Source organism: Oncorhynchus kisutch, linkage group LG20 (assembly GCF_002021735.2).
Source record: "Oncorhynchus kisutch isolate 150728-3 linkage group LG20, Okis_V2, whole genome shotgun sequence".
NCBI classification, from domain to species: Eukaryota; Metazoa; Chordata; class Actinopteri; order Salmoniformes; family Salmonidae; genus Oncorhynchus; species Oncorhynchus kisutch.
In genome coordinates this window covers 41,136,043-41,163,377 of record NC_034193.2, presented here as the reverse complement: position 1 = coordinate 41,163,377, position 27,335 = coordinate 41,136,043, and the positions used below count along the sequence as shown (strand labels likewise).

The window sequence follows — 27,335 nt, the reverse complement described above, 5'->3', positions numbered from 1 at the left end:
TTCACTGAAGCGTAGAAAAATCGGTTTGAATGCCAGGCTACTGTTGAATCCCAAATGGCACCCTATTCCCTATGTAAAATCTATGGACTCTGGTCAAAAGTAGTGCACTATATAAGGAATTGGGCTCCATTTGGGACACACAGTTACATGTGTCTACCCCATGGGCCATGAGTACGCAATGCCCACTTCCGTCAGTATTGAGCCCCATCATTCTGCAGTTGTCTTGTACAAACTCTTTGGATCAGACAGATTCCAATTCTGTACAGAAGTATGGAATCCTAACTTGAATGAAGAGCTCAAATCGGAGTGATCTGAAGAAATAGGTCGAAATGTCATCATGTGTCTTGAATGTTTCTCCAAAAGAGGAGAGTTTTGTCGTTAATGTCATATGCATTATCACGGAAATCAAGCATCCCCCGTTCTCGTTTGCAACTGAGCAACAGTAATGAGCAGACAAACAAAAGCGGCCATTTTCATTTGAAAAATAGTACAACTTTTAATAAAGGCTACAATCTCTTAATAATTACAATAATTATAGGTCCATGTAAATCTTTAAATGAAACTCTGTATATAATGTATAATTTACAGTTTAGATAGAACAAAACAACACAAAAGCCGTGGCGTAAAAACAAATGACATGATTACAGGATACTATTAAATGCATTAAAAAAATAATATTTTCAACATAAAAACCCCTTCTGAAAACCAAGGGAATAATGATTAACACCCTGAATCAGGGTAGTACATGGTATGGCATCCATGTAGGCACAGGTGCTGTACTCATAAAAACACTAGCAATAGTGTTTGTGTCCTTTTATCCATACTTCAAAAAAAATGCATAATTACAAATGTATACAAGGAACTCCGTCTTTGAAGATGTTCTTTTCACAACATTCAAAAGCTATTGGAGCAACATTTCTTAAAACGTTTTTTCTTCTTCTTCTCTTTCCTTTTCTCCATTGCTAATAAATATGGAACGGAAGCAGTTTTGAAACGTGCCGATATTAAGCCACTGCTTCCTGGAGAGGTGGTTCATTTCAATTGAAGCGCGACAAGGTTATTTTGGTGTGCTCACTGTAAACACTTCTTTTCTCCAGGTCCTCTCTGTTCATCTCATCCAAATTCGTGTCTCTTTCTCATCTCTCTTTCGCGTCTTTCCCTGTGGGGTGCCTGGTCCACAAACAAAGGCACAACAACCTAAAAAAAAAAGGATAAGAGCTCGGTGCTGGAGTGAGAGACAACCAACTACTCTTACTCAGGCTCACAAATGGAAGAGAACACATATCAGCAGCAGCATATATTAAGACTGGGTTGGTTGGTTGGTTGGTTGACTACGACAGTGGAAGGTTCAGTCTCAGCAGACCCCTGGTACAGTGAGGTTGGACAGGGGTAAAGGGGGGGGGAGCACTAGACTAGTGTCATGACCTTTGTGACATTACAAGGTACATTTAAAAAAAATCACCACAGTATTCTCCCAATACTCGAAGCAGCTTGTCCATCAACTGGACATGAGGGGACAGGGTTGGGTTGGGTTGGTTGGGTTGGGTTGGTTGGGTTGGGTAGACAAGTTGAAGGTGAGGGAGGGAGAGGATCTTTTTTTCAATAAATACACAAACTTTCAAATCATGACAAGAACGCATCAATATAATGTAATACATGTATATACACACATATTTTCATGTATGTATACGCACACGTATAGACGTTTCATGTTGTAACAACGTTTGCACAACATTCGCACAACGTTATAAGAGCAGGTGGTGGCATTTGCGGGGCTTCTGGCGCTGTCGCCAGTCCATTGCAGGCGACCAGGGAGCGACGCAACGTTCTCACAACGTTACCACTATTTAATCGCAACGTTGGTCTCTCGTATTGGACAAACAGTCATCTGCATCTTCAGTGGTTAAATTCAGGGAGCCTAGAGGCCTCCAGTCGCCGTCTCTCTCTGTCTGTAGTGTCGTTCCCTTGTGTTTCTAAGGCTGATTGGTTAAGACAGTCAGGGGGGGGGGGGGGGGGGGGACCTCTTCTGGGTTCGGCATACTTCATTGGCTCGTGTTCCTTCAATCACATTCCTCTTGTGCTGGATATATTAACTCTTATTTAGCTTAATAGTAGGAAAGAAAGTCTGGAGCGTTTCCCCCCCATATCAAGTCCATCACTCCAGTTCCTCGCGACAGTCTGTGCCCTGGAGGTTGGGGATTTGGTTGATGGGTAAGGTAGGGTTGGGTAAGGGTGGCATCAGTCCATCCTCTCCACCTTACCCAGGACCTTGCCCTCGTACATGGGCAGAAGGGCGCCGTCCTCCCATACCTCCTCGAACACGGCCCCGCACTCAAACTCATCGCTGGCCTTCTTGAAGTAGTACCTGGAGAGAAACAAGAGAGAGAGAGGGGCATGGTCAGAACATGTGTTTCAAGAGTAAAAAAACAACTAGCATGGTGTCTTCCTCTTTAACTTGACACTATGGACGAGCGAGTGCTAAAAATAGTATTTGTACCATAAGAACAGTTTCTCGACACCTACACATCCAACTCCACACACACGATGACTCAACCCCATAACCAAACTGCCTTAGGTCACACAGTTCAGCGCCATCCCTCTCACTTCAAAGAACAAAAGATTGACTACATTACGCACCACCACCAACAAACAGAACTCAACCCAACCTGGCAACCCCAACCACTCCAACTAGTTTGGGTTGCCAGGTTGGGTTGAGCTCTACAGTGATTATTTCAAAGAATTAGCAGCAGCAGCGGAGACCAAAGAGAGAGAGGGAGCTAAAGGAGCTTGACTGCCGGCCATTGTACAGATGCCTATCTGTCTCGGAAGGTCTCATTAAAGTTGAAGGGCTAATTAGGACCTGTCTTAAGCCCCCCCCCCCCCTCCTCTCCTGTCTTAAGCCCCCCCCCCCCCCCACCCCCCCCCTAGCACTGAGCTCCCCTTGTCTAGCCTGGCCTTTTAATTGTGCCCTACTGTCAAATGAAGGGCCTTCCTTTCACTGGGGCTGACATTTCAGGTGCCTGAGAGTCTGCCTGTCACTGCACGCCCCACACACACCTACTAACACACTGCTAGAGACAACTATGGAGACACACAGAGAGAAAGACAGAGAGGCAATAAAACACACGCACACACACACAGAAACTCTGGGCAGCTTTCCGATCACCAGCAGAGTAAAGAGGGAGATGGAAAGAGAGGAGCGAGAGGAGAAGAGGGGAGCAGGTCTCCCAGACCCCCTCCGTGGGTGTGATAAATTGGACGCAGGCCGGGCCCGAAGGCCGACACCCCACGACGAGGAGGAGGAGGACACCAATCCAGACAGTCTCCTGGGAGGTCAAGGAGTCACCTCCCCCCAAAGTCCCAGGGTTGATTCGGCTCAGGTCTATGAAGTCTACTGACTAGTTTTCCTAATGATTTCTTCTCCCCTAGCTTACAGGCAGTGATGACCAGCGGGGGAGATTTAATGATAAGCTTTGTAATGGAAAATGCCTCACTTTACCCATGTATGCCTGTGCCCTGGAATCCCCCCCCCCCCCCTTTGTCTTTATGAGCGACGGCCGACCTACAAGTCATACAAACACGTGTAGCGCGTGAAAAAAAATAACACGCCCCCCCCCCCCCCCCCCTCCACTTTTTCGTGTTATTAGTGGTACTTAAAGAGAGGGTTGGCAAACGGCGGGTTAATGGCGAGGGAGGGTTGAGGAAGCGTCGTACAGCTGCTAGGGTCTGGGTGATTGGGTGTCGCTGTATTTTTGTTTTGTAGGCATGATGCATTTTAAACGTGGTTGAAGGCTGTAGTGAAAGAAAGGGCCCCACGACCTTTCTGAAAGCCTGGACGCTGGAACTACAGATACGGAAACGAGCGAGGCAGAGAGGCCTTAGTGAAGTGCGTCTTCGCAGCGTTTTATCAAATATCAAATCGAAATAGATGATTGTGTCTCCTGCCATTTAAATCACAACCCCTACTCTTTAAAGGAATGGGCTCCATCTTCACCAACAAACAGTTCAAAAGGCATTTGGCGCTTCTTTTCAAAGAGCGGGCGAGAGAACTGGGGGGGGAGAGAGAAAGGGGGAGAAAGAGAGAGCGAGAGAAGTGAAGATGGAGAATAGGGAGGGAGAGAAAAGGAGTATTTCCATTGGATCGTGTTATATGTGGCAAAGGATTTCTCTCTGTGCAACATCTGGCACCGATATGGTCTGGCAGCGTGGCCGAGTACTGCTCTCCTGCCATGTTGAAATGAACCAACTCCACACATTCTGAGCCGTTAGAGCCATCGGCTTCAAAATCGCCCTTTCTTTCCCGCGGAAGAGTTACGGTATAGTGAGGGGTGTGATGAGTTGTTTGGATGGGTTCAGCTCGGACTGACAGGCAGATGTGGATGTTTTAAAAAAAAATTTTAGAATCGAGATACTGATGTCTCGGGAATAGTTGGTCTCTTTGGTGTGCTACAACCTACAACCTCATTTCGACAACTCGTGCAAACCCTTCTTCAAAATCTTAAATCAACACACAACTGAATCTAAGAAGGAAAAAAAGGTGCCCGTGATTCTGCCTGATGTAATCCTTGGGAGGCGGAGGAATTTGGGGGCCTCGCAGTGGCGTGTTGAGTCTGTGCACAGAATAAAAGGCCTGGACTTCAAAGCCATCCTTATTAAGAGTGCCTTACTATGGAAATCAATAGCAGATGTGAACCAAATATCACTCCAGTAAATCCCCCCCCTTTCCTTTCCTCTCTGTACAGTGGATCACCCCCCCCCTTCCTTTCCTCTCTGTACAGTGGATCACCCCCCCTTCCTTTCCTCTCTGTACAGTGGATCACCCCCCCCCTTCCTTTCCTCTCTGTACAGTGGATCACCCCCCCCCCCTTCCTTTCCTCTCTGTACAGTGGATCACCCCCCCCCTTCCTTTCCTCTCTGTACAGTGGATCACCCCCCCCTTCCTTTCCTCTCTGTACAGTGGATCACCCCCCCTTCCTTTCCTCTCTGTACAGTGGATCACCCCCCCTTCCTTTCCTCTCTGTACAGTGGATCACCCCACCCCCCTTCCTTTCCTCTCTGTACAGTGGATCACCCCACCCCCCCTTCCTTTCCTCTCTGTACAGTGGATCACCCCCCCCCCCTTCCTTTCCTCTCTGTACAGTGGATCACCCCCCCCCTTCCTTTCCTCTCTGTACAGTGGATCACCCCACCCCCCCCTTCCTTTCCTCTCTGTACAGTGGATCACCCCACCCCCCCTTCCTTTCCTCTCTGTACAGTGGATCACCCCCCCTTCCTTTCCTCTCTGTACAGTGGATCACCCCACCCCCCCTTCCTTTCCTCTCTGTACAGTGGATCACCCACCCCCCCTTCCTTTCCTCTCTGTACAGTGGATCACCCCCCCCCCCCTTCCTTTCCTCTCTGTACAGTGGATCACCCCCCCTTCCTTTCCTCTCTGTACAGTGGATCACCCCCCCTTCCTTTCCTCTCTGTACAGTGGATCAACCCCCCCCTTCCTTTCCTCTCTGTACAGTGGATCACCCCCCCCTTCCTTTCCTCTCTGTACAGTGGATCACCCCCCCCCCCCTTCCTTTCCTCTCTGTACAGTGGATCACCCCCCCCTTCCTTTCCTCTCTGTACAGTGGATCACCCCCCCCTTCCTTTCCTCTCTGTACAGTGGATCACCCCCCCTTCCTTTCCTCTCTGTACAGTGGATCACCCCACCCCCCCTTCCTTTCCTCTCTGTACAGTGGATCACCCCCCCCCCCTTCCTTTCCTCTCTGTACAGTGGATCACCCCCCCTTCCTTTCCTCTCTGTACAGTGGATCACCCCCCCTTCCTTTCCTCTCTGTACAGTGGATCAACCCCCCCCTTCCTTTCCTCTCTGTACAGTGGATCACCCCCCCCTTCCTTTCCTCTCTGTACAGTGGATCACCCCCCCCCCCTTCCTTTCCTCTCTGTACAGTGGATCACCCCCCCCCCTTCCTTTCCTCTCTGTACAGTGGATCACCCCCCCCTTCCTTTCCTCTCTGTACAGTGGATCACCCCCCCTTCCTTTCCTCTCTGTACAGTGGATCACCCCCCCCCCTTCCTTTCCTCTCTGTACAGTGGATCAACCCCCCCCTTCCTTTCCTCTCTGTACAGTGGATCACCCCCCCCCCCCTTACTTTCCTCTCTGTACAGTGGATCACCCCCCCTTCCTTTCCTCTCTGTACAGTGGATCACCCCCCCTTCCTTTCCTCTCTGTACAGTGGATCAACCCCCCCCTTCCTTTCCTCTCTGTACAGTGGATCACCCCCCCTTCCTTTCCTCTCTGTACAGTGGATCACCCCCCCCCTTCCTTTCCTCTCTGTACAGTAGATCAACCCCACCCCCCCACCCAGCCAGAGTTCTACTCTTCTTTCCCACTACTCCACATACAAAGCTGGGAACTCCAGCTTTTCACACACATTTAGTCCCTACACAAACACACATGTACATAGACAACACACACACACACTTGCTCTTCAGAAAGAGAGCGTGTGCCGTGCATGAAATGTGTGTTTGAAAGGGGTGTGTTCACCTATAGTTGTACATTAAAGGTGTGTTGTGCAGGAAAGATGTGTGTGTGTGTGTGTTTACCCGTAGAGATGTATTACAGGTGTGTGTGTGTGTGGGTGTGTTAGTCTAGGCATTCACCTGTAATTGCCTTTTTTGCTAAGCTGCTCCTTAAAGTGTCCCAGAGTGAGACTGTGCGTCTTCATCATGCTGCGGTAGGGGATCTCCTCGCCACAGAAGAAGTAGGTGACCACCAGGTCACAGCCAGACACGCTCGCGCCGCTAATCGACTTCTTTGGCTCTTTCCACCTGGAAACAGAGAGACAAGCAACACATTAGATAGAGAAAGCATAACCGTAGCCATAGCCAAGACTTCACGCGGACATTATATTTGAGTCATTTAGCCGAAACTCTTATCCAGAGCGACGGACACTCTTAACACGGGCCGTGTGTAACTGTTGGTTGGGAAGTTAGGCAGAACTGAATACGCAGAATTTAGTGAGGATTTAGCTCAGGTAAGGTGAACCTGACCCGATTACAGGTGTGTCTGTGCGTTTCATCCCACACACACACACACACACACTTCCTCGTTCACTTCCAGGGGGCCTTTTCGGGGTCCTATACTTCAGACGTGGGTGCCTGCTAGCCTTAGACAGCTGGCCCGCTGAAGGTCAGCCAATTAAATCTCAAAAAGACCCTGGTAGTCAGGTGGCTACAGCCCTATCATCAAACACAACCAAGCTGCCCCAAAAACGCACACACACACAGGGCCGAGGTAGCGAAGAGAGGGCCAAAATAACAACCAGGGGTCGTTAACTTCCATGTGTACGTCTGTGTATCCGCTGGTGTGTGTGTGTGTGTGTGTATGCGAGAGGACTGTGTCAGACTACACCCATCATGTTTAATCTTAAATGATTAAAAGCGGAGGGAGAACAGAGGACTTCAAAGGGGAGAGACATGCTGACTCACAATATCCCTATCGAGGGGAAATCAGAGCGAAAGAGACGGCGAGAGCAACTGGGGGGGAAAAGAGAGAGAGAGAGACGGAGAGAGCAACTGGGAGGGGAAAGAGAGAGAGAGAGAGACGGAGAGAGCAACTGGGGGGGAAAAGAGAGAGAGAGAGAGTAGGAGAGAGAGAGACGGAGAGAGCAACTGGGTGGGAAAAGAGAGCGAGAGAGAGTAGGAGAGAGAGAGAGAGAGACGGAGGGAGCAAATGGGGGGAAAAGAGAGAGAGAGAGTAGGAGAGAGAGAGAGAGACGGAGAGAGCAACTGGGGGGGAAAAGAGAGAGAGAGAGAGTAGGAGAGAGAGAGAGAGAGACGGAGGGAGCAAATGGGGGGGGAAAGAGAGAGAGAGAGTAGGAGAGAGAGAGAGAGAGAGACGGAGAGAGCAACTGGGGGGGAAAAGAGAGAGAGAGAGAGTAGGAGAGAGAGAGAGACGGAGAGAGCAACTGGGGGGGGGGAAGAGAGCGAAAGAGAGACGGAGAGAGCAACTGGGGGGGAAAAGAGAGAGAGAGAGAGTAGGAGAGAGAGAGAGAGACAGAAAGAGCAACTGGGGGGGAAAAGAGAGTGAAAGAGAGACGGAGAGAGCAACTGGGGGGGAAAAGAGAGAGAGAGAGAGCAACTGGGGGGAAAAGAGAGAGAGAGAGTAGGAGAGAGAGAGAGAGTAGGAGAGAGAGAGAGCAACTGGGGGGAAAAGAGAGAGAGAGAGAGCAACTGGGGGGAAAAGAGAGAGAGAGAGCAACTGGGGGGGAAAAGAGAGAGAGAGAGAGCAACTGGGGGGGAAAAGAGAGAGAGAGAGAGAGCAACTGGGGGGGAAAAGAGAGAGAGAGAGAGAGCAACTGGGGGGGAAAAGAGAGAGAGAGAGAGCGCAACTGGGGGGAAAGAGAGAGAGAGAGAGCAACTGGGGGGAAAGAGAGAGAGAGAGAGAGCAACTGGGGGGGAAAAGAGAGAGAGAGCAACTGGGGGGGAAAAGAGAGAGAGAGAGAGTAGGAGAGAGAGAGAGATAGAGAGAGAAAAGGAGAGAAAGAGAGAGAGAGAGAGAGAGAGAGAGAGAGAGAGAGAGAGAGGTGAACTCACTCGTCTGTTTGAAGTGCGGGGCTGATCAGAGGCGGGTATCCACTGGGGAAAGGCAGAGGGTGACTCCTGTCTCTTTGAAGGCTGGACGTTGAATGCCTGTCAGCCAGAGAGAAAGACAAAAGATGCAATAGAATGAGATAGACGGCATCAGTGTTCACGACACAGAGGGAGGAAACACTGGAAAAACAGGTGTAGGCTTCAACAGTTGCCTGAAGGCAAACATTTTCAGAAAACCCCTCACTTCATTTGGAGAGTCATTTGGCTCATTGTAAATTGACTATGCATCGCAAGCTAGGACAAAGAGGGGCTATATGTGTCTGTGTGTGCCTACCTCTGTTTGGGGGGCTTGGAGACCTCCTCTAACCTTCTGCAGGCTTCTTCTAACTGGGCCAGAGTGTTGGGCGGGGGCAGGGGGGGCATGGCCGGGTCCTGGATGAAGGGGTGGGCCGGATGGTGACCTCCACGGAGGTGACCTCCCACGCCGCCCACGCCTCCCCAGGAAGAGTGAGTTCGGCCGGGAAGCGTCTTGGGCGTGGAGGGGTCCGGGAGGTGGCTCTTCTTCGGGCCCGGAGTGCCGCCATGAGGTTTGTTCTTGCCCTGCCTCTCGCTCTCCAGGATCCACTGCCAGACATTCTGCGAGCGGTCCGTGGCGTCCAGGGGCAGGTGAGGCGGGGACGTGACCCCGTCGCCGCCGTTGGCCTGGCTCAGGCGTATGCCTTCGCACGGCTTCCCCGGCCGCTTGGGCAAACTGCTGCAGTGGCCGGAGGGAGACAGAGAGGAGAGGGTTTACATGGGACTCTTCCAGGAGGAGAGGCTACATCTACAACAAGCACTAGTGACGGGAACAATGACGCTCGTCACGTCAGTCTAAAATGAAACTCACGGAAAGCCCTCATAACTCGCTATGCTGAGTCATATCCATGAGATAAGTGAACAGTTTAACTCACTGACCCAAGTACAGCCCTAAGGTAACTGTGGTCGTATGTGTAGTGTAGGGGAAATGACCCCAGAGCAACTCTAAAGTAAATGTAGTGTACTTGATGTGAATGGGGAACGGACCACGGTACAGGTGATATTGTACGTGAACTGACCCAGGGGTGAAGTCTGAGTAGTCGGCGCCCCCTGGGGGACAGAGGCACTGAATGCGCTGCGCCGCCTCGGCCTCGATCTGCTCCTTGCTCTTGGGGCCGGTGGCAGTGTGGTGGTGGATGTAGTGGTGGTGGATGTGCTTGGTCGACAGCCTGCTCCCAGCCAACGGGCCCTTGGAGGCCACCGGATAGGAGGGCCCCAGGAAGGGGACCAAGGCGGCGGAGGGCCGGTCGGGAGAGCACGAACGGGGCGAGTGGCGGACCACGCCGGGCGACTGGCACCCGGGCGTCTTGAGCACCCGGGACAGGTGCTCGTCTAGGATGGCTTGGGCGTCCTCGTCGGCGCCGGACGAGGGGTGAAGCAGGGGGTGGTGGAGCGGGACGGCACTGGAGAGGTCACTCTCATCCCTCTCCTCCTCCTACACACACACACACACACACACACACACACACACACACACACACACACACACACATAATGCTTTAGAACGTGGACGCCATATAGAAGAACAGGGACAATATAACCTACTCAAGTCCATAACATTACAAATATCAAACATTGCTCGCTTGCTAAACCAAATTACATTTGCGGAGAATGCAAACGCTGTGACGAACACCATGTACTGTATTGCCTTGTGAAGTAGCTGAGAGAAACTCTACGGCGTAACTTGAATTGACTCTCGGTTTCTGTGCTAGCTTCTTCTTTCTTCATCTATAATGCACAGCAAGCCCAGACACACAAAGAGACCGGCACGACACACACTCAGCAATACGCCACTGGAGAGTTGAGCGCTAAGCGCTAACCATTTGAAGAGACTTCAAGTGTGTCAAGAAACATAAGTTTGAAACTTCCACAGAAGAAGAGACTTTCAGAGAAGAAGTCTCTAAACTGCACGGCAGACCCTTAGTCGGTTCAATTCTTTCCAAAGCAGGACCGCAAGCAAAGTCTCTTTGAGTCAAGGAAGAAGAGTCAGCTAGCTAGCTACAACACTAACTTCTCACATGGCTCCTCCTATCTACATTGTCTTTCTAGGTAGCAAAGACAGGGTTCAGGACTGGAGGGTCACCTAAACTAGGTCGCAATGGAACGTTCCAAAGCTCATTGCTCAATGCAGATGGTGGGGAATGAGGTGGGTTGTACCAATGTAGTTGGGAAGGGGGGGGGGGGGGGTTTCTTACCTCCTGGATCTGCTGTAGCCTCTCCTCCAGGGAGCTCATGGTGTCCTGCTCCCTCTTCAGTTTCTCCAGTCTGGAGATGAGCTGGGCGGCGAAGGCCGAGGGCTCCACCGGCGTCATCTCCTTAGGCAGCCTGTGTGTCCTCTGTAGGGGCGAGATGGGAGGAAGGACACTTTTGAGTGTGTGTTTTGAGTGAGTGTGAGTTAGTTGTCCCTAGTTTGCCCCCCGATTCCTCCAGTGCCCTCTACTCTAACTCTATAGGCCTCATTTGATGCCCTTGCCCCTGGGCTAACCCCTAGCCCGATACACCCCCCCCCCCATGCCCGCTGTCCTTGGCACCGCCTGCCCCGTCGGTGGGGTAGCAGTTGGCCTGGCTCCGAGGAGGAGGGCCCCCGCCTGCTCCCTCTGTACTCCGACCAAGCCATCAGCAGAGGCAGCCTCTGAAGTCAGCACACTTCAAAAGGGGCCCTTGTCAAACATCAAACACTCCAACCCTTGGGGTGGGACAGACACGCGGCTTTAAATCTCTCGAATAAAAGGGAGGGTGGGAGGGGAGGGAGGGAGGGAGGGAGGGAGGGAGGGAGGGAGGGAGGGAGGGAGGGAGGATAGAGAAGTCAAATACCGGGGAGATCTAAGAGGGAAGTGGTCATTTATTTCCTGACTGCACACAGGGCACCTCTGAGGTACCGTAGACGCATTATCCTATTTTTCTCTAACTATATGTGCCGGCTTCTCTCATCTTCCGTTCTGTATTATTATGTGGCGCACTGGCTTTCGTGATTTGACTCTCTTTTTTTGTTGTTGTTGTTCCTCTCATCTCTTTGTAGAGACGATGAAGGGAAGACAGAAGAAAGGCGCGCCGGCGCCGTGCAGAGCCCCCCCCCCCCCCCCCCCCCCGCTGCCTGGGGCTGGTGCATCTTGGGAGCCCGAGCCATCTCCAAATCAGGAGGGAGACATTAAAAGGAGAGCAAGTGGGGAAGGGAGGGAGCGAGGAACAGACAACAAGGGCCCCTTCTACTTGGCTACAACCCTCCCTACACAACACAACACACCCACACACACACAAAGCCTTCCCTACGCACGAAGACGGTACACGAACACATTGTGAAGGGAAGAGGACAAAACTATTTGCATTGGTTGTTTTCAGACACGGGTGCCCCAGCACTGAGTGTCAATCTAACCACTCCAAAGCCCTGGAGCTGTGCCGTGAAGTACCAAGCATTTAGAGACCCCTGCTTGCGCATGACACTACAGGCAGTGGGGGTGGTGAGAGCCATATGGGGGTTGGGTTGGGGGTAGGGGGGCTACTGTCACAAAATGGGAGTGTGTGTGTGTGTGTGTGTGTGTGTGTGTGTGTGTGTGTGGGGAGGGCTCTGTTGGAGGTTGTCAATAAAGAGGCCAGGCAACCTGGGTCCCATTCATTCATCGCCATGATCAAAGCACAGGGCTGAGTAGTAAGCTGGCTGATTTAGGGAGCATCACAAGGCTCGGTTCTGTGACCCCTGACCTCTAATGATAATCATCCTCAATATCACCACCACCATCATCATTATTACCAATGTTATTTTTTTACATTATGCATTTATAACATTCTTGACTAAGTTATTTATGGAGGTGAAAAACGAGGAAGTAAAGCAACAGGGGTCTATATATGACAGCTATAAAAATGTCAGCTGTTGGATGGGAGGAAGGGAGGGGTTGAGCAGGAGAGAAAATAAGTGATATGCAAATTCCCCCTTTCATTTACCCTGACTTTTTATAGGAAAATGAGCAGGTGGGGGGGGGGGGGGGGGTGGGGGGGTGGGGGGGGAGAAAGACTACTATATTCTATCACAACATCATAAAAAGAAGGAGAAGAAAACACAGTTCCCACCGGGGAGAAAGGGAACCGGTTGTAAACAGGGATTGAGAAAAGTTTGTGGAGTTTTAAAGATATAAAGACACTGTGTATAAAGACAGCAGACATCAAGAAACAGGAAGTAAACAGGAAGCAGGACTCACGGGAAAGTGGGGTAGCGAGACCAGGCCGTTGATCTTGACGCTGCGGTGCATCTCCCGCTGGAGCTGCTTCTTGGTGCCCAGCTTGTATGGAGGGATCCCATCTCTGCCAGGAGGGACACAGGTAGGAAACAGGGTCAATAACACAGTCACAGGTCACTCAAAATGTCCCCTGCATATCTATCTCCATATAAACATTTCAATTTCCTTTCTCTTTGCTTAGAACCAAGTAATACCCTCACTGTATTAGCAGCGTGAAAGACATTAGCCTAGCGATGTACTAGCGAGGTGAAAGACATTAGCCTAGCGATGTGGACAGAACCCTGAGGGAGGCTGATCATCTCTGAAGTGAACAACACAGCACCACCCTGACAGCCACCCCCCCCCCCTTTCCCCCAGGGTGGGCACATCACAGCCCAAATCAAAGACCAGAGGAGCCCTTGAGGGGGGGGGGGGGAGATATGCTAAAAATCCCGGCGCTGGGGTTCAAAAGTGTCCCACTGATAAGTTCCCATCAGTCCTTGTCAACGTTGGAAGGGCCTGATTTTTCAAAATGGCAGCCAGGACTACCTTGAGAACGCTGGCTAAGAGGAGAAGCCTTGAACGCTGGGGCTACTCGAGGGGCTAGCGATCTTGCTTTAAAGCGGTGTAAGACATGCAGGTTTGACATAGAGAAAAAAATGGCCATAATGTGGCTGAAAAAAAGTGCCTCTGGACAGTTCATCCTTTAGGCAGTGGCAAGGGGGAAGAAAATGCCCTCCAATGTGTGCTTTTCCAGTCCGCTGCCATTTAAGCCTGGCCAATTATCTTGGCCTTTTTGGTTGCTCAGAAGTGTCTGACCTAGCCCAAATGCTAGTTTTTCCGCTGCCTCTTTGAAATCTCACACTCATGCACATATGCACCCGCTGCCATCTTCATTTGGCAAGTATTCCGCCAGCAAGCCTCTGATCTCGGCAACATCAAAAGGCTGGTTTGTAAGATAAGGTAATGTTTGAAGTTAGCGCAGCAGCATTCCCTAGCGTCCAAGTAAATCCATAAATAAGATATAAGCAAAAAGAGAGAGATTTTTTTTGCCCCCCCCCCTCTTGTTCTTTATCAGGAAATGAGATTCAAATTTGCAGTGTGCCTTACAACAAACTATAAAAGGACACACTAATCAAATTGTTCCCCCCAATGAGGAGGAAGAAGCTGTGGTTTTTATTACAAATCGGTGAGGGGTAGAGAGAGAGAGAGCGAGAGTGAGCAGGCGGACATGAGATTGTCAAAGGCTCAAAGAACTCTGTGCAGGGCAGGCCATTGCGAGACGCTACACTTTGTAACGTAAGATGTTTTAATAATTAACCCGAAGACATTTGCAGGAAAAAGACGTGACTGAATTCAAGTGGGATCTATTTTTTCTCCCAAAGAATACATCATTTGGTCGAATGACTCTGGGTTTGTATGCCTCGGGGTTCTACTTACACTGGCGTTACCAGATGGAGCCTAGATAGCACTGCTAATAATGCACATTGACGAGCGGCGCACTTCTTACAAGTATCAAAACCGATACATCCCCACCACGAAACAACGTACCAAACAAACACCCAACTCCTTACAAAAACACCTCTCTCTCCTGTTGCGTTTTTAATCAACCCCAGCTCCCGTCACCAGCGTGCCAGCCCTACGCGATGGCCGAGGCAATTTGTGACGGTTGTGGTGGCGATGCACGGGCAAAGAAGAAGAAAACAGACCGGGCCCTTTACTTTATGGGGATCTCCTATTCAGTTGTGCAAGTCATTCTCAAAGCAGACAGCCACCCCTCTTATCCCCCTAAGCTCCCCTCGGCTAACAATAGGCTGAAAGCGATTCGGTTAAGCCTTTTATCCTCTGTGCACTTTATTTTCTCACTCCCTTGCAACGCCAAACCCTCACCGTTCCCCTGCTATTGGCTCCGAGTGCAGGAGGAGAGGGACGGAGAGAGGGGAGTGGAGGGAAATAGGGCGACGGTTGGGGTTGGAGGAAGGTTGGGGAGAGAGGGTGGGGGATGGGGGTGGATTTTTGGGGGTGTCCTAATCTGGGCAGTGGGAGTCCCTCCTGACCCTATCCTGGGGTTCAGGAATGAGTAACTTCCATGAAAGCCTCGCTGACACATGATCGCAGCGGCGCTGCAGGAGAGAGAGAGAGAGAGAGAGAGAGAGAGAGAGAGAGAGAGAGAGAGAGAGAGAGAGAGAGAGAGAGAGAGAGAGAGAGAGAGAGAGAGAGAGAGAGAGAGAGAGAGAGAGAGAGAGAGAGAGAGAAAGAGAGAGGGCCAGTAGCAGAGCAGGAAGCCGCGCCACCATGTGAGTAAGCTCCCTTTCATTTGCTGCCAAAATGTTTCAATGAGTTTGTCTTAAGGTCCAAATGGCTATTTCCCCTCACTCTCTCTCTCTCTTTCCCTCTCTCTCTCCCTTCCCCCCCTCTCTTTCCCTTCTTTAAAAAAAAAACAAGGCTGTTGTGGCAGAATGGTGGGTGGGTGGGATGGATACATTTCTACTTTGAGGAAAATTGAGGCAACACTCCACAACACCCCCCCCCCCCATCAAGAAGTTCTGCCTGTAACAGAATAGACATCAAAAGATTTTTCAACATAATGACTTTCACAGACACACCCCCCCCTTCCCCCGAGGCCTAGAGGCGCTTTATACATTAATAGAATTACCTGAACTCAATCTGAAAGAATCATTCAAACCTAAACATCCCATTCCGTTTCACAACACAAGCGCCTGCTTCCCTGATAAACTTCATATTTAGCCCAATTGTTTCCCGCATATACGTATCCGTGAAGGGTATTCAATGAATGGCTAAATAATCCAAATATATAGACGTTCAGACATGCTTCCGAAAGGCAGGCCTGGGGCCAGCTTTTGAATGTGTAATGATTTTCAGAATGGACATGGAGTTGACATGGAATTGACCTCCGACCCAGGTCAAACGGTGAGAAACGCCAGAGAGAAAACCCCCGGAAGGGAATGATGAGAGAACACTTACACACTACTGTCGGTCATGGACATGGAGTCGTCCGTCATGGCGTCGCTGGAGATCTCGCTGTCGTTGGCACTGGTGGCGGGGGCGAACACATAGCCCGAGTTGACAAAGTAGGGACTGGCCGCGTCTCCGCGTCTGTGTGACCTGCTCAAAACACAACAGCAACTGTCCTTGAGCCCTTGACACAGTCCTTTTCACACAACATATTCCAGCATTTCTTTACGGAACCCCTCAAACTAAAGCGTCGGTGCCGTGCAGAGACTTACATTGGTGAACCTGTATTAGCTGTGTCAATGGAGTTTGTGTTTTTGACTTGTGTACATGTTTTAGCAAGAGTCTTTGCTTTGGAGGAAAAGTTTGAAGTTTGTTTTGAAGTGTTTAGAGTCCGAGTTCCAACAGATTTGAATAATTAGAGTCACTTTCGCAAGACTTTGTGGCCTCAGGAATGTGACAACCGTCTCTGAGGAGCTGTTTTTCTCTTTCTTAAAAAAAAAAAAATCTCTCTCCCTTTCATGTCCCCTCCCCCATCATGCAGGCAGGGGGGGGGGGGGTGAAGTGAGCAGCTCAGCTGTATGTGAATGGACAACAGAGCCACTTCCCCTCGCTCTCCTACTATCTCTCTACCCTTTTGTTTGGGCAAGGCCCCTACTCCCGCACTTTTCCACTCTCTGAAGCAGTGTACTCTTTTCTTAGAGTGTTTTTCCCCCTCCCTCCCTCCCTCCCTCCTCTCCTTAAATCCAGGCCCCTCTGTATACCCCCTCCTTCTTCTCCTACAACCGAACCCCCCTCCCATCCTTCTAAATTCTCTCTCCCCTCTCTCTCTTTCTACTCTCTCCTGCTGTGTTGCATTCCTGTTCCACTAGTGAAGGGGGTGGACCGGGAGGAAGGAGGGGAGAACTTGAGCTTGAGGGGGAGAGAGTGCGCAAAATAAAGAGAGAGAGAGAGAGAGGGAAGGGGGAAGGAGGGCCTCTTTCTTTATGAGAATGCCTACTGCCCGGGAGGATGACTAAAGCCGTAGGCCCCAGCTCAAGCCTGACCTTTGGAGGTTCGCGCAAAGAGTCAGGTATTTAGCGCAGCTGGGCTCTCGGTTCCCCTCCCCTCTTTTGCCTTTCTTTCATGATTCCCCCGCTTCTGTCTCCCTCCAAAGCACATGCTTAGGCTCTGTCAGAGGGATTCCTCTAAAAGACGAGATAAACGCAGTGGGTAGAAAGGACGAGGAAAAGACACCACAAGCGAAAGGGAGAACGGGGGATGGACATTTTCACGTTATTTTCGGAGGAGAGTGGCTACGTTTCTGAAAAGGGGGGGGGATTGAATCTGAGTGCAGTAGCGAAATGAGTTCCACATGTTTCAGATGGAAATGTGTTGACCTAAACAGTTGGTGAGGGGCAGGGATAGAAGAGATGAGAGGGGAAAGGTGGGGAAGAGAGGAGAGGGAAGGGTGGGGGCTATCCCTTTTCTTCAGCGAAACACAAGAATGTGCGGATCACACCAGGAAGCTGAGGAGGTGCCCTCATGTCAACAACCCCCGAGTCCCCCCTATCAGTTCCCAACTCAACATGGCCCCCGTCTGAACATCATATCTGCCACAGCAACACTTGTCCCCAAGCCTGATAGCTAGCTGTGGCGTGTAGAGGTATCATGCCATAGGAGCTAATATTCCTGACGGTCAACCCATAACCCACTGTGGTCAAATTACCTGGCACACCATTTTAGCATGAAAGTTGAATATGAATTAAAGAGGAAAATGCGAGTCATTTAAAACTTATCGTGAAACTATCATACACTTTTCTCCTCCTCTCAACAAACATTTCTCTGTCTCTTGCTTCACAGCATTGCTGGTTCGTTTAAGAGGACAAATGTGTTTCCTTGAAAACTTCCCCTTTTTCATAATCACTTTTTGTTCTCTCCTCCCTCTCTTATGGACACCGAAAGGAACAAGACCCTCTCTAACCACTCTGTGATAATTGTGTCCAGATGTAGTTTTTATTGTATGGACAAACTAGGGCAACAGTTCAGAGAGAGAAAAAAAAGCGTTGGTATGGCTCTCTTTGATGCACACTCATGCATACAAATCCACACTCTCACAATGTTCCTGACTTGAAGAGTTTGCAGCTGTTGGACAATATGTGGGACGAGATCTTAAAAGAAACTAACCCAAAAATGCTTTCCAGAAACAATGTCTTTGATCTCGGGACCAAAGAGGCCAATATCTCTTCTGGGCATTACTCACTCACTCTCTTGCTCTCTCTGTGTGTGTGTGTGTGTGTCTGTGTTACATTCTAGTCTGTAATAATAGGACTACTTAATAATAGGCTGAAAAAAATGTAGAAATATTGCATAACTTCACAATGGAATCACTAGTTTCATGTACTAGCTGCAACAGCCAGCCAGGCAGGCTTAGTGTCTGAATTCATGCCTCTACTGGAGGAGAAATTTCAAAGCACAGGAAACTTGAGCAAGCCAACAAAGGGCTGACTGCAATACAACATTTACTTGACAGGAAAGACCAGATCTGTTGATGTTTTGCACCCCCTGACTAACAGCAGGGCAGAGAGGAGAAACAGACATGATTCAAACCTCCATATTTCTTTCTGTCCATTAAGCATCTTTTATCTCATAATGGAATTCGAGGAGGGGAAAACGTTGTATTACCATAGCTGGGCAATAACTCGTTCAAATGCATATCTGCTCTTTACAACACGTTAATAACTGAATTATATGCAAGTTATATGCTATTACCTACCAGACAACACGCCCAATAACTAATTAATCCACTAACACTATACACTTAAGTAACCTTAGGATCTCTATTCGACATAAGCATGTTGATAAACAGTCATAATAAAAACGAACAATTAAATTACTCGATAGACAGTCAACATAATCAATTCAATTAAGGCATTTTCTTACCTGTACCCATTCTCCAGCACTTCCGCCGCAGTCCGAATGGAAGCAGTGGCCCGTAGCGCATTGGCAGATAGTCCAACCACAGAGGCTAACGTTTTCGCCTTCAAGTCACATCTCCACTCCTCTTCCTCAATGAGAGGTGGCAGAAATCCGCACATCAACTTGAGGCTCCCGAGACCGCTATGGTTGGCATAAGCCGTGTTCTCGCACCCCGTGTGCACATATTCAAGGTATATGTCGGAAGTTAAAAACATCTGGTACGCATTCTCCTCCATGGTTGACTGAATTTCCGTTTGTGCTTGGTCAAACATCGCAGAGTCTATCTGTTGCTTCTTAATACTATCCCTTATGTAGGTTTTAGTGGCAGGTTTCAACTGCTTGGCAACAATGCTGTTGTTTTCAATGTACCGCTTGAAAATAGCTTTGGCAACTCGCAGCGTTTTGGTATCATTGAGGTCCATTTGCCTAAAACCGTTGCAGGCGAACCAAAAGTCCAAAGTGTCCACGCATTTCTCCCGCTCCAGAAAGGTCCTGAACAGGTGAGCACCGTCTTGGTCACCAAGGAGAAAATGCAACGACTTGGTCCACCGGGCGAGGGGTGAATCCGGCGACGCGCTACCCTCAGGTTCCCCGAGTCCATCCTCGTTCCTCCTCGGCGTGGAGCAGGGAGACGCGACGGTGACAGCTTTAGCCTTATTTTGGGCTCTCATTTTGGCATGTTTGCTGGGAGTATGGCATGACGCCTCTCCCTCCTCCCCCGGCACCGGGGGACGGGGAGCATCTTCTCGGAAGCTACTGCTGATATGGTCTGTAAGCGCTCTGCTCATGGCTCCAGCTCCGGTTGCCGTGTGTACCGTTGTGCCTGCTATGAGCTCCACTGTAATCCTCCTCACTCTCTTAAATCCGCGGGGGAGCTTCTCTGCTCCTTTTCACTCTGAAACAGAAAGTGTTGATCTAATCAAAGCCAGATCCAGCTAACTTCAAAGGGAGACATGAAGTAAACAGTCCCTTTCAGATCCCCGCCGGTTTGCAAAGAAAGAAAAATGAAAGGTTTAGTCTCATCAATCTATTTATAATCTAAATGGGGGTTTAGCAACCTATATTTACAGTCTGCATCGATTTGTCACGTCAAACGACCGTTGACAACAACAATCGTTTCACATCGCCAACACTCCTCACCAAGTACGCACCAGAAATATATTTTACGCATATCAAAACGATCACCTGAAACCGCTTTCATTTCAAATGAATTATCAGTCTAAATGTGCTTCCGATACTGTTACCTGCATTATGCATAAGGATTGCGTTCCCACGAACTACTTGTCCTCATACATCCAGTGTTGCACATCACACAGCCAGCCATCTAAGACAGTGAAAACACATCCTATGCGCCACAACGGCCTACGGTTCCTATAATGATGAGGGTAAGAGCCCCCCGTACAATGACCACGATCAACAGTAGCTCATAATTCCTGAAATCATTTGCAGCTAGCCTACTAAATGTCAGCTGACATGTAGGCTACAACACATAATCGCGGCAGCGAGCACTAGGCAACGTGTCTGAACAACGCGACATGATTACCCTGCACAATAAAATATTACTAGGCGACTAGACAAGGGATATACTTATTCGTTTTTTTAATCAAGTACTTTACGTCATTTCAAGTAGAACTGTCAATATTGTGCCAAATTTGCCAGAAACCCACGCTACACTAAACTATTTTGCGCAATAAAAACAACGTTACATTGTAACATCTCTACTAGCGCTTAGTCTGTTTGCAGGATTTGCATAAACAACCAATGTGTCCCAACTACTCAGAAATGAACATCGTGCTATACGAAAAGAAAACAGCTCGCCACATCACATACCATTGTAAAACGAAACCCGAGTCCAGCAGAAAGTGAAGAAAAAGCTATTCCCATTTGCTTTTGCCCCGTCCTCTTTAGTGGTATATATATATCCAACAAAAAGTTCGATGGAAACGGTGGTAATCCGACGGTGGACTAGATTTACTTCGCCACATGTATCCTTGGTGCAATAGGAATAGTCTAATGTACCCTGTCCCATTCAACAACTGACCCCAAAGTACGCAGGCACTGCTTCTATGTAGATCAGAGAGGGGGGGGTCGACATTTCGAGGAGGCGGGAGAAGGGGGGGGGACCTTTCCGAATTTACATCCCACTTTTCCCCTTCTTTCAGACTACGGTCGACTACATCAACCAATATTAGTCTCTTCTACAGCCGTCACAATCACGAAAGCATTGATCCCCGGTCTCAGAGTGGCCTTTACTTAGCCATTCTACGGTATTTTCTCGCCCACAAACAACAAGTGTAGCCTACATTTCTCAACTTCAAAGCATTGCAGCAACACATCAAAGCGACCAAGAGAGGGGGGGCCCTTGGTTAATAAGGTTGCAGAACAGCATTCTTGCAACTTACCATCGATGCACACGAGTCCTTTCCCGTCTGCTCAGAAATGGTTCACACAGAAACAAAGTAACAACCCCAGAAAGTATTACAAGAACGCAACCAGATTGCTGGTGTTAGTCTACTCCGCTCTGATTTTTTTATTCAGAAAGAAGATGAACAGAAAATGCAACCCTGAAATGAAAGCTCGTTTCCCCTTCCCCAGGTACTGTTTCAAGCAGTCATAGCAAGCAGCAGATCTCCTCTAGGCTATTTCAAAACGAACCGGCTGACGGTTTAACAGTGGACATCAAAGTAAAGAACCGCCGGCCTGGTCCCGGAAGATACATAAAAAAACATCTAAACATCTTTCCGATAACAAAAAAAACAACAACATAGAAGCAAATCAAATTCACTGAATGACATCGCCAGACGCTTGAGTCAATATATAGATCCCAAAACACACGATTGAATAATAGTCGGTGGTATTTAGAAAGCTGTCAGTAGGTTTTCTGGAACGACAAAGTTGTGAGGTTGTAAGGACCTTATCAAAGACTGGCAATCTCGAACCAACTCCCCGAGGCTTTGGAACGTCTGAAGTAAGTGATCTACCGCCCCAATAGCATTATCCCTGCACTCCTTCTGTTGCTACATCCACTTTAAAGAGACATACCCACTTTCCTAAATATTTGGTATTTTAACCTCCTGGTTTCTGCATGGTAAACAATAACGCAAAATGCATGTAAATTCCTGTAAACCGTAAACAAAGTTGCCTGCATTTCACTTGGATTTCTCAAAAGCTAATGATTTTTTTTTGCCATTAAAATGCCAAAGGAATATAATATAATATATCATATTATATCAAATAATAATCATAATATATCAAATAATCACAAGGTAGATGTCGAGCAATATATTTCAATATTTTCATTGAGACACTGTGATGATACTGACAAATAATTCAACATATTTTTTGTTGTATTAGTCTATCTATTCAGGAACCAGCATAACATACATGTAAATTCCCACACACGGAGAATCCATAGCCTACTATGACATTAGCTGAAATTGGCTATGGAAGACAGACACGACATGTTTCCTGGGCTTTTAATTCAGATGACTTTCACTAATGTCAATGTGAAGGCATCTTAAAGGAAGGGTTAGACAGTGATCCTATCCCATGGTACTTCAAAGACTATATTGTCCCTTTGATGTTGAAGGAAAAAATATAATTATACAAGAGAATTCAGCCACACAACACTTGAATCATGGCGCAGGAGAGGAGAACTAACATACTATTACTCAAATATAACTCGTCCATTGACGCTCATTAGTCTGTACAATCATGCATTCTACAGGTTATAGGTTATATAGTACACCTAAATTGCATACGTTGTGACAGCTGGCCATATCAGACTCCAATATAAATATCTATAACCCCTACTTCTCCTATCACAATCACATCTCAACTTGGTCCAGTCACTCCTATACAGAGGAATGTATAGACCTTCTAAAATGTATTTAGTACCATACCCCACACAGATGCTTGAGGATAAAGCACTGTAGATGAGGGTCACTTTTTCTATGTTGAGTCAGGATGTAAGCATTTCCATAGCAATTTGTCCTCTGCAGCAGAATTTAATTTTGCATGTGGACATTTTGAATTGAAGCGCTTACCTTTTGGGCTACAGTCTGCCCCCCACAGTCTACCCCCCATACTATTTTCCACCGTTGATGCTAAACCTTCAGCTCTGTGCAGGTTTAGTATCTGTGCAAGTTTAGTAGCAATGTCAGTACAGCCACTGTGTTAATAACGGAGCTGTACGGAACTGTAGCCTCTAGGGGTGCTCCTGAGCCAATCAGGGTCCTCTAAATGGGTTCCCTAAATGAATACAATTACAGAAATATTGTCCAGAAATGAACAGAAAGTGTTTTGCCTATCATATTTCCTCAAACCCAACAACAATAGCCACATTGCTTGGTCTGGATGAATGTCATAGGAGGTCATCTACTGCCACTGTTTATACAGAGAGAGCTCTGTAAAACAAACAACCCAGGCCCAAAACACACAATGGTTTCCATCACTTCTAAATGGGATGTGCCTACAGTCTTGTCTGGGCGATGGAACGCAAAAATTAGGTCGTTAGCAGACACTGTGAAGTGAAAAGCACCAACTCAGTGATCTGTGAGTCTAAATTTAAGTCAATGTGATATTTGAAATATGTAAGCCGCATCGTTATCGGCCAGTGGCTTCTCCAGCGGCAGTAATGAAAGGAGGATTGAGATAGAAAGGGGTTCTTCTGAATAGGAGTATATTCTTTAAGTGGGATACTTGACTTGTAGGATAAGATGCTTAACTTCAGTCAAATTAAATTATATACCATGCCTCTCTGAATAAAGATTGCTATGGGATTTTCTGCTGACATGGAGAAATTGTCCCAAGTTGCATGTAATGGATTTGATGATCGACTGTGTTCCTACTGCATGTACATATAAAGATGAGCAAAAAAAGATATAAAAGAGATATAAAATAAATGAGGGCCATCCATAAGCTCAGGCGAAGGATATCAAAGATCTGGAAAGATTCTGTATCAAGTAATGGTATAAGATCCCTCCCCAATGTGTTCTACAATCTCATACAACATTTTTTGAAAAGTCTAAATGTCGTTATCTTCACAAGGGAAGAGTGCTGGAGTATTGAGAACAGGGGTGCCAATCATTTTGAAACCTACAGTGAATTTGGAAAGTATTCAGACCCTTTGATTTTTCCACATTTTGTTATGTTACAGCCTTATTCTAAAATTGATTCAATAGTTTGTTTCCCTCATCAACCTGCACAAAATACCCCGTAATGACTGAAATAGGACATTTAGCCTAGTGATTAGAGTGTTGGACTAGTAACCGGAAGGTTGCAAGTTCAAACCCCCGAGCTGACATGGTACAAATCTGTTGTTCTGCCCCTGAACAGGCAGTTAACCCACTGTTCCCAGGCCGTCATTGAAAATAAGAATTTGTTCTTAACTGACTTGCCTGGTTAAATAAAAAGGTAAAAAAAACAAATTGACATACTGTAAGTATTCAGACCCTTTACTCAGTACTTTGTTGAAGCACCTTTTGCAGCGATTACAGCCTTGAGTCTTCTTGGGGCATGATGCTACAAGCTTGGCACACCTGTATTTGGGGAGTTACTCCCATTTTTTTCTGCAGATCCTATCAAGCTCTGTCAAGTTGGATGGGGAGCGTGCTGCACAGCTATTTTCAGGTCTCTCCAAAGATGTTAGATCGGGTTCAAGTCCGGGCCCTGGCTGGGCTACTCAGGGACATTCAGAGACTGCATTGTCTTGGCTGTGTGCTTAGGGTCGTTGTCCTGTTGGGAGGTGAACCTTCACACCAGTCTGAGGTCCTGAGCGCTCTGGAGTAGGATTTCATCAAGGATCTCTTTACTTTGCTCCGTTCATCTTTCCCTCGATCCTGACTAGTCTCCCAGTCCCTGCTGCTGAAAAACATCCCCACAACATGATGCTGCCACCACCATGCTTCACCGTAGGGATGGTGCCAGGTTTCCTCCAGATGTGATGCTTGGCATTCAGGCCAAAGACTTCAATCTTGGTTTCATCAGACCAGAGAATCTTGTTTCTCATGGTCTGGGAGTCCTTTATGTGCCTTTTGGTAAACTGCAAGTGGGCTTTCATGTGCCTTTTACTGAGGAGTGGCTTCCGTCTGGCCACTCTACCACAAAGGCCTGATTATTGGAGTGCTGCAGAGATGGTTGTCCTTCTGGAAGGTTCTCCCATCTCCACAGCGGAACTCTGAAGCTCTGACAGAGTGACTCTCGAGCTCAGTTTGCTTTGGCGACCAGCTCTAGGATGAGTCTTGGTGGTTCCAAACTTGTTCCATTTAAGAATGATGGAGGCCACTGTTCTTGGGGACCTTCAATGCTGCAGAATTTTTTTTGACCCTTTCCCAGATCTGTGCCTCGACACAATCCTGTCAACTGTGGGAGCTTATATAGACAGTTGTGTGCCCTTCCAAATGATGTCCAATTGAATTAACCACAGGTGGACTTCAATAAAGTTGTAGAAACATCTGAAGGATGATCAATGGAAACAGGATGAACCTGAGCTCAATTTCGAGTCTCATAGCAAAAGGTCTGAATACTAATGTAAATAAGGTATTTCTAGTTTTTTAAATTTTAATACCTTTGCAAAAATGTCTAAAAAGCAGTTTTCAATTTGTCATCATGGGGTATTGTGTGTAGATTGATGAGGGAAAATAATAATTTTATCAATTTTAGAATAAGGCTGTTACTTAACAAAATGTGGAAAAAGTCAAGGGGTCTGAATTCTTTCCGAATGCACTGTGTCTTTTTTTAGATCTATTTCTCTACGTAATTGTATTAGTATATAATAATATGATTTTCCCATTGTTTTTTGCATACAATATCAAATCAAATCAAATTTAGTTGGTCACATACAGTACATATACTTAGCAGATGTTATTGCGGGTGTAGCGAAATGCAACGTAGCTCAGTATTTGTATTCTTTATTTTATCAAATATTTTTTCTCATCTTCATGAAGGGTGCCAATAATGTTGGACCTGACTGTAGTTGGCACTACAGACAGAACTTGCTAGAACTGAAAAACCAAGATGCTCAAGCACATTTTGCGAGTATCATTCTTTAGTCTGTTTCTTCTCTCAATACTTCTCAATGGGGGGCAGTGTTTCAAAAATATCCATTTATTAACTTAAACATGTGTGAACCAAAATATTGGAATGATTGAACAGAAATAGGACTCGACATACTGCATTGTAGGACCATGTGACCGCACCAGTTGACCACTCAGTGCCCACAGCCCCACACTACTATCTAGCTGTGGCAGCCAAGGAGGGTGCTGTGAAAGGGGCAGTGTCCCTTTTTTTTATGTTGACCCTACCCTGACCCCTTTGTAGGGGCCCTAACCATTTCACAGGAAGACCCCAATGCTTTAAAAGCACAATACAGGATGAGACCACCACCGTCTTGCTATTAAGCCCCAATAAAACGGAGTGACCCAGGGGCTAATTGAGGCCCCGTGCTACGGTGTCAAATTAAAAGCAACTGCTGCACCACCACAGACTGGAAATTATGCCTCTAATTAGGTGTTGAATTGAACAACATAAGGAAAGTTCTTCACCGGTGTAAATACAGGTGGTACTCAAAATAGGAAATTAGTATTTAGGCCTACAGAAAGAGCTCATACTGTCTGTATGGAAAACAGTAGCTAAACAACCAACAGAGGTTTACTAGCACTGGTGAAAGTACTTAACTAAGAGGTTAAGTAAAAAATACTTTAAAGTACTACTTAAGTAGTTGAGTATCTGTACTTTACTTTACTATTCATATTTTTTACAACTTTTACTCCATTTTCCCGGACACCCAAAAGTACTCGTTACATTTTCAATGATTAGCAGGACAGGAAAATTGTCCAATTCACACACTTATCAAGAGAACATCCCTGGTCATCTCTACTGCCTCTGATCTGGCAGACTCACTAAACAGAGAACATCACTGGTCATCCCTACTGCCCCTGATCTGGCAGACTAAACACTCATGCTTTATTTGTAAATTATATCTGAGTGTTGGAGTGTGCCTCTGGCTATCCATAAATAAGTAAAAACAAGAGAATTGTGCCGTCTGGTTGGCTTAATATTAGGAATAAGAAATTATTTACACTTTTACTTGTACTTTTGATAGTTAAGTATATTTGAGCAATTACATTTACCATCGAAACTTAAGTAAATTTAAAACCAAATACTTTTAGACTTTTACTCAAGTAGTATTTTTGGGAAAGGTATCTTTACTTTGAATCAAATATGACAATTGAACAGTCTTTCCACCACTGTTTACTATTCAGGCATACTCTAAGGTTACAAGTGGTACAAGTCAAGCTGTAGACTATATGTTTCTTCGAGCTGCATAAAAATTTGAAAACTTCTTGCCACGTGTTAACCGACATTGCGTGTTCATGAACAGTTACAACAACAAATTGCACAACAATAAATTCATGTCATCCTTCTTATTCCTACACCCCATACACCCTTGCCCCAAAAGAACAGACGAAAACAGAGAGGGGGGGGGGTATCATTATAAATAACCCCGATATTGCTAGTTTAAAGAGTGTG

General features: G+C 47.3%; 1 protein-coding gene across 3 annotated transcripts in view; it reads right to left on the bottom strand.

The window, feature by feature from the left end:
- Positions 1-470: 470 nt before the first annotated feature.
- Positions 471-27,335, bottom strand: part of LOC109889544 (axin-2) — an 85,546-nt gene continuing 58,681 nt past the window's right edge. Inside the window, exons 1-10 of one of the 3 annotated variants that reach the window (XM_031799600.1) lie at positions 21,206-21,768; positions 18,768-19,698; positions 15,858-15,998; positions 12,855-12,957; positions 10,857-10,997; positions 9,681-10,096; positions 8,921-9,340; positions 8,590-8,685; positions 6,655-6,822; positions 471-2,365 (exon numbers count right to left, since the gene is read on the bottom strand). In XM_031799600.1, the coding sequence (XP_031655460.1) occupies positions 2,239-2,365; positions 6,655-6,822; positions 8,590-8,685; positions 8,921-9,340; positions 9,681-10,096; positions 10,857-10,997; positions 12,855-12,957; positions 15,858-15,998; positions 18,768-19,591 (2,436 nt within the window). In that variant the 5' untranslated portion in view covers positions 19,592-19,698; positions 21,206-21,768 and the 3' untranslated portion in view covers positions 471-2,238. Of the gene's footprint in view, positions 2,366-6,654; positions 6,823-8,589; positions 8,686-8,920; positions 9,341-9,680; positions 10,097-10,856; positions 10,998-12,854; positions 12,958-15,857; positions 15,999-18,767; positions 19,699-20,633; positions 20,877-21,205; positions 21,769-27,335 lie in introns of those variants that run through there. The other 2 variants (XM_031799599.1, XM_031799601.1) reach the window with 2 other exon arrangements.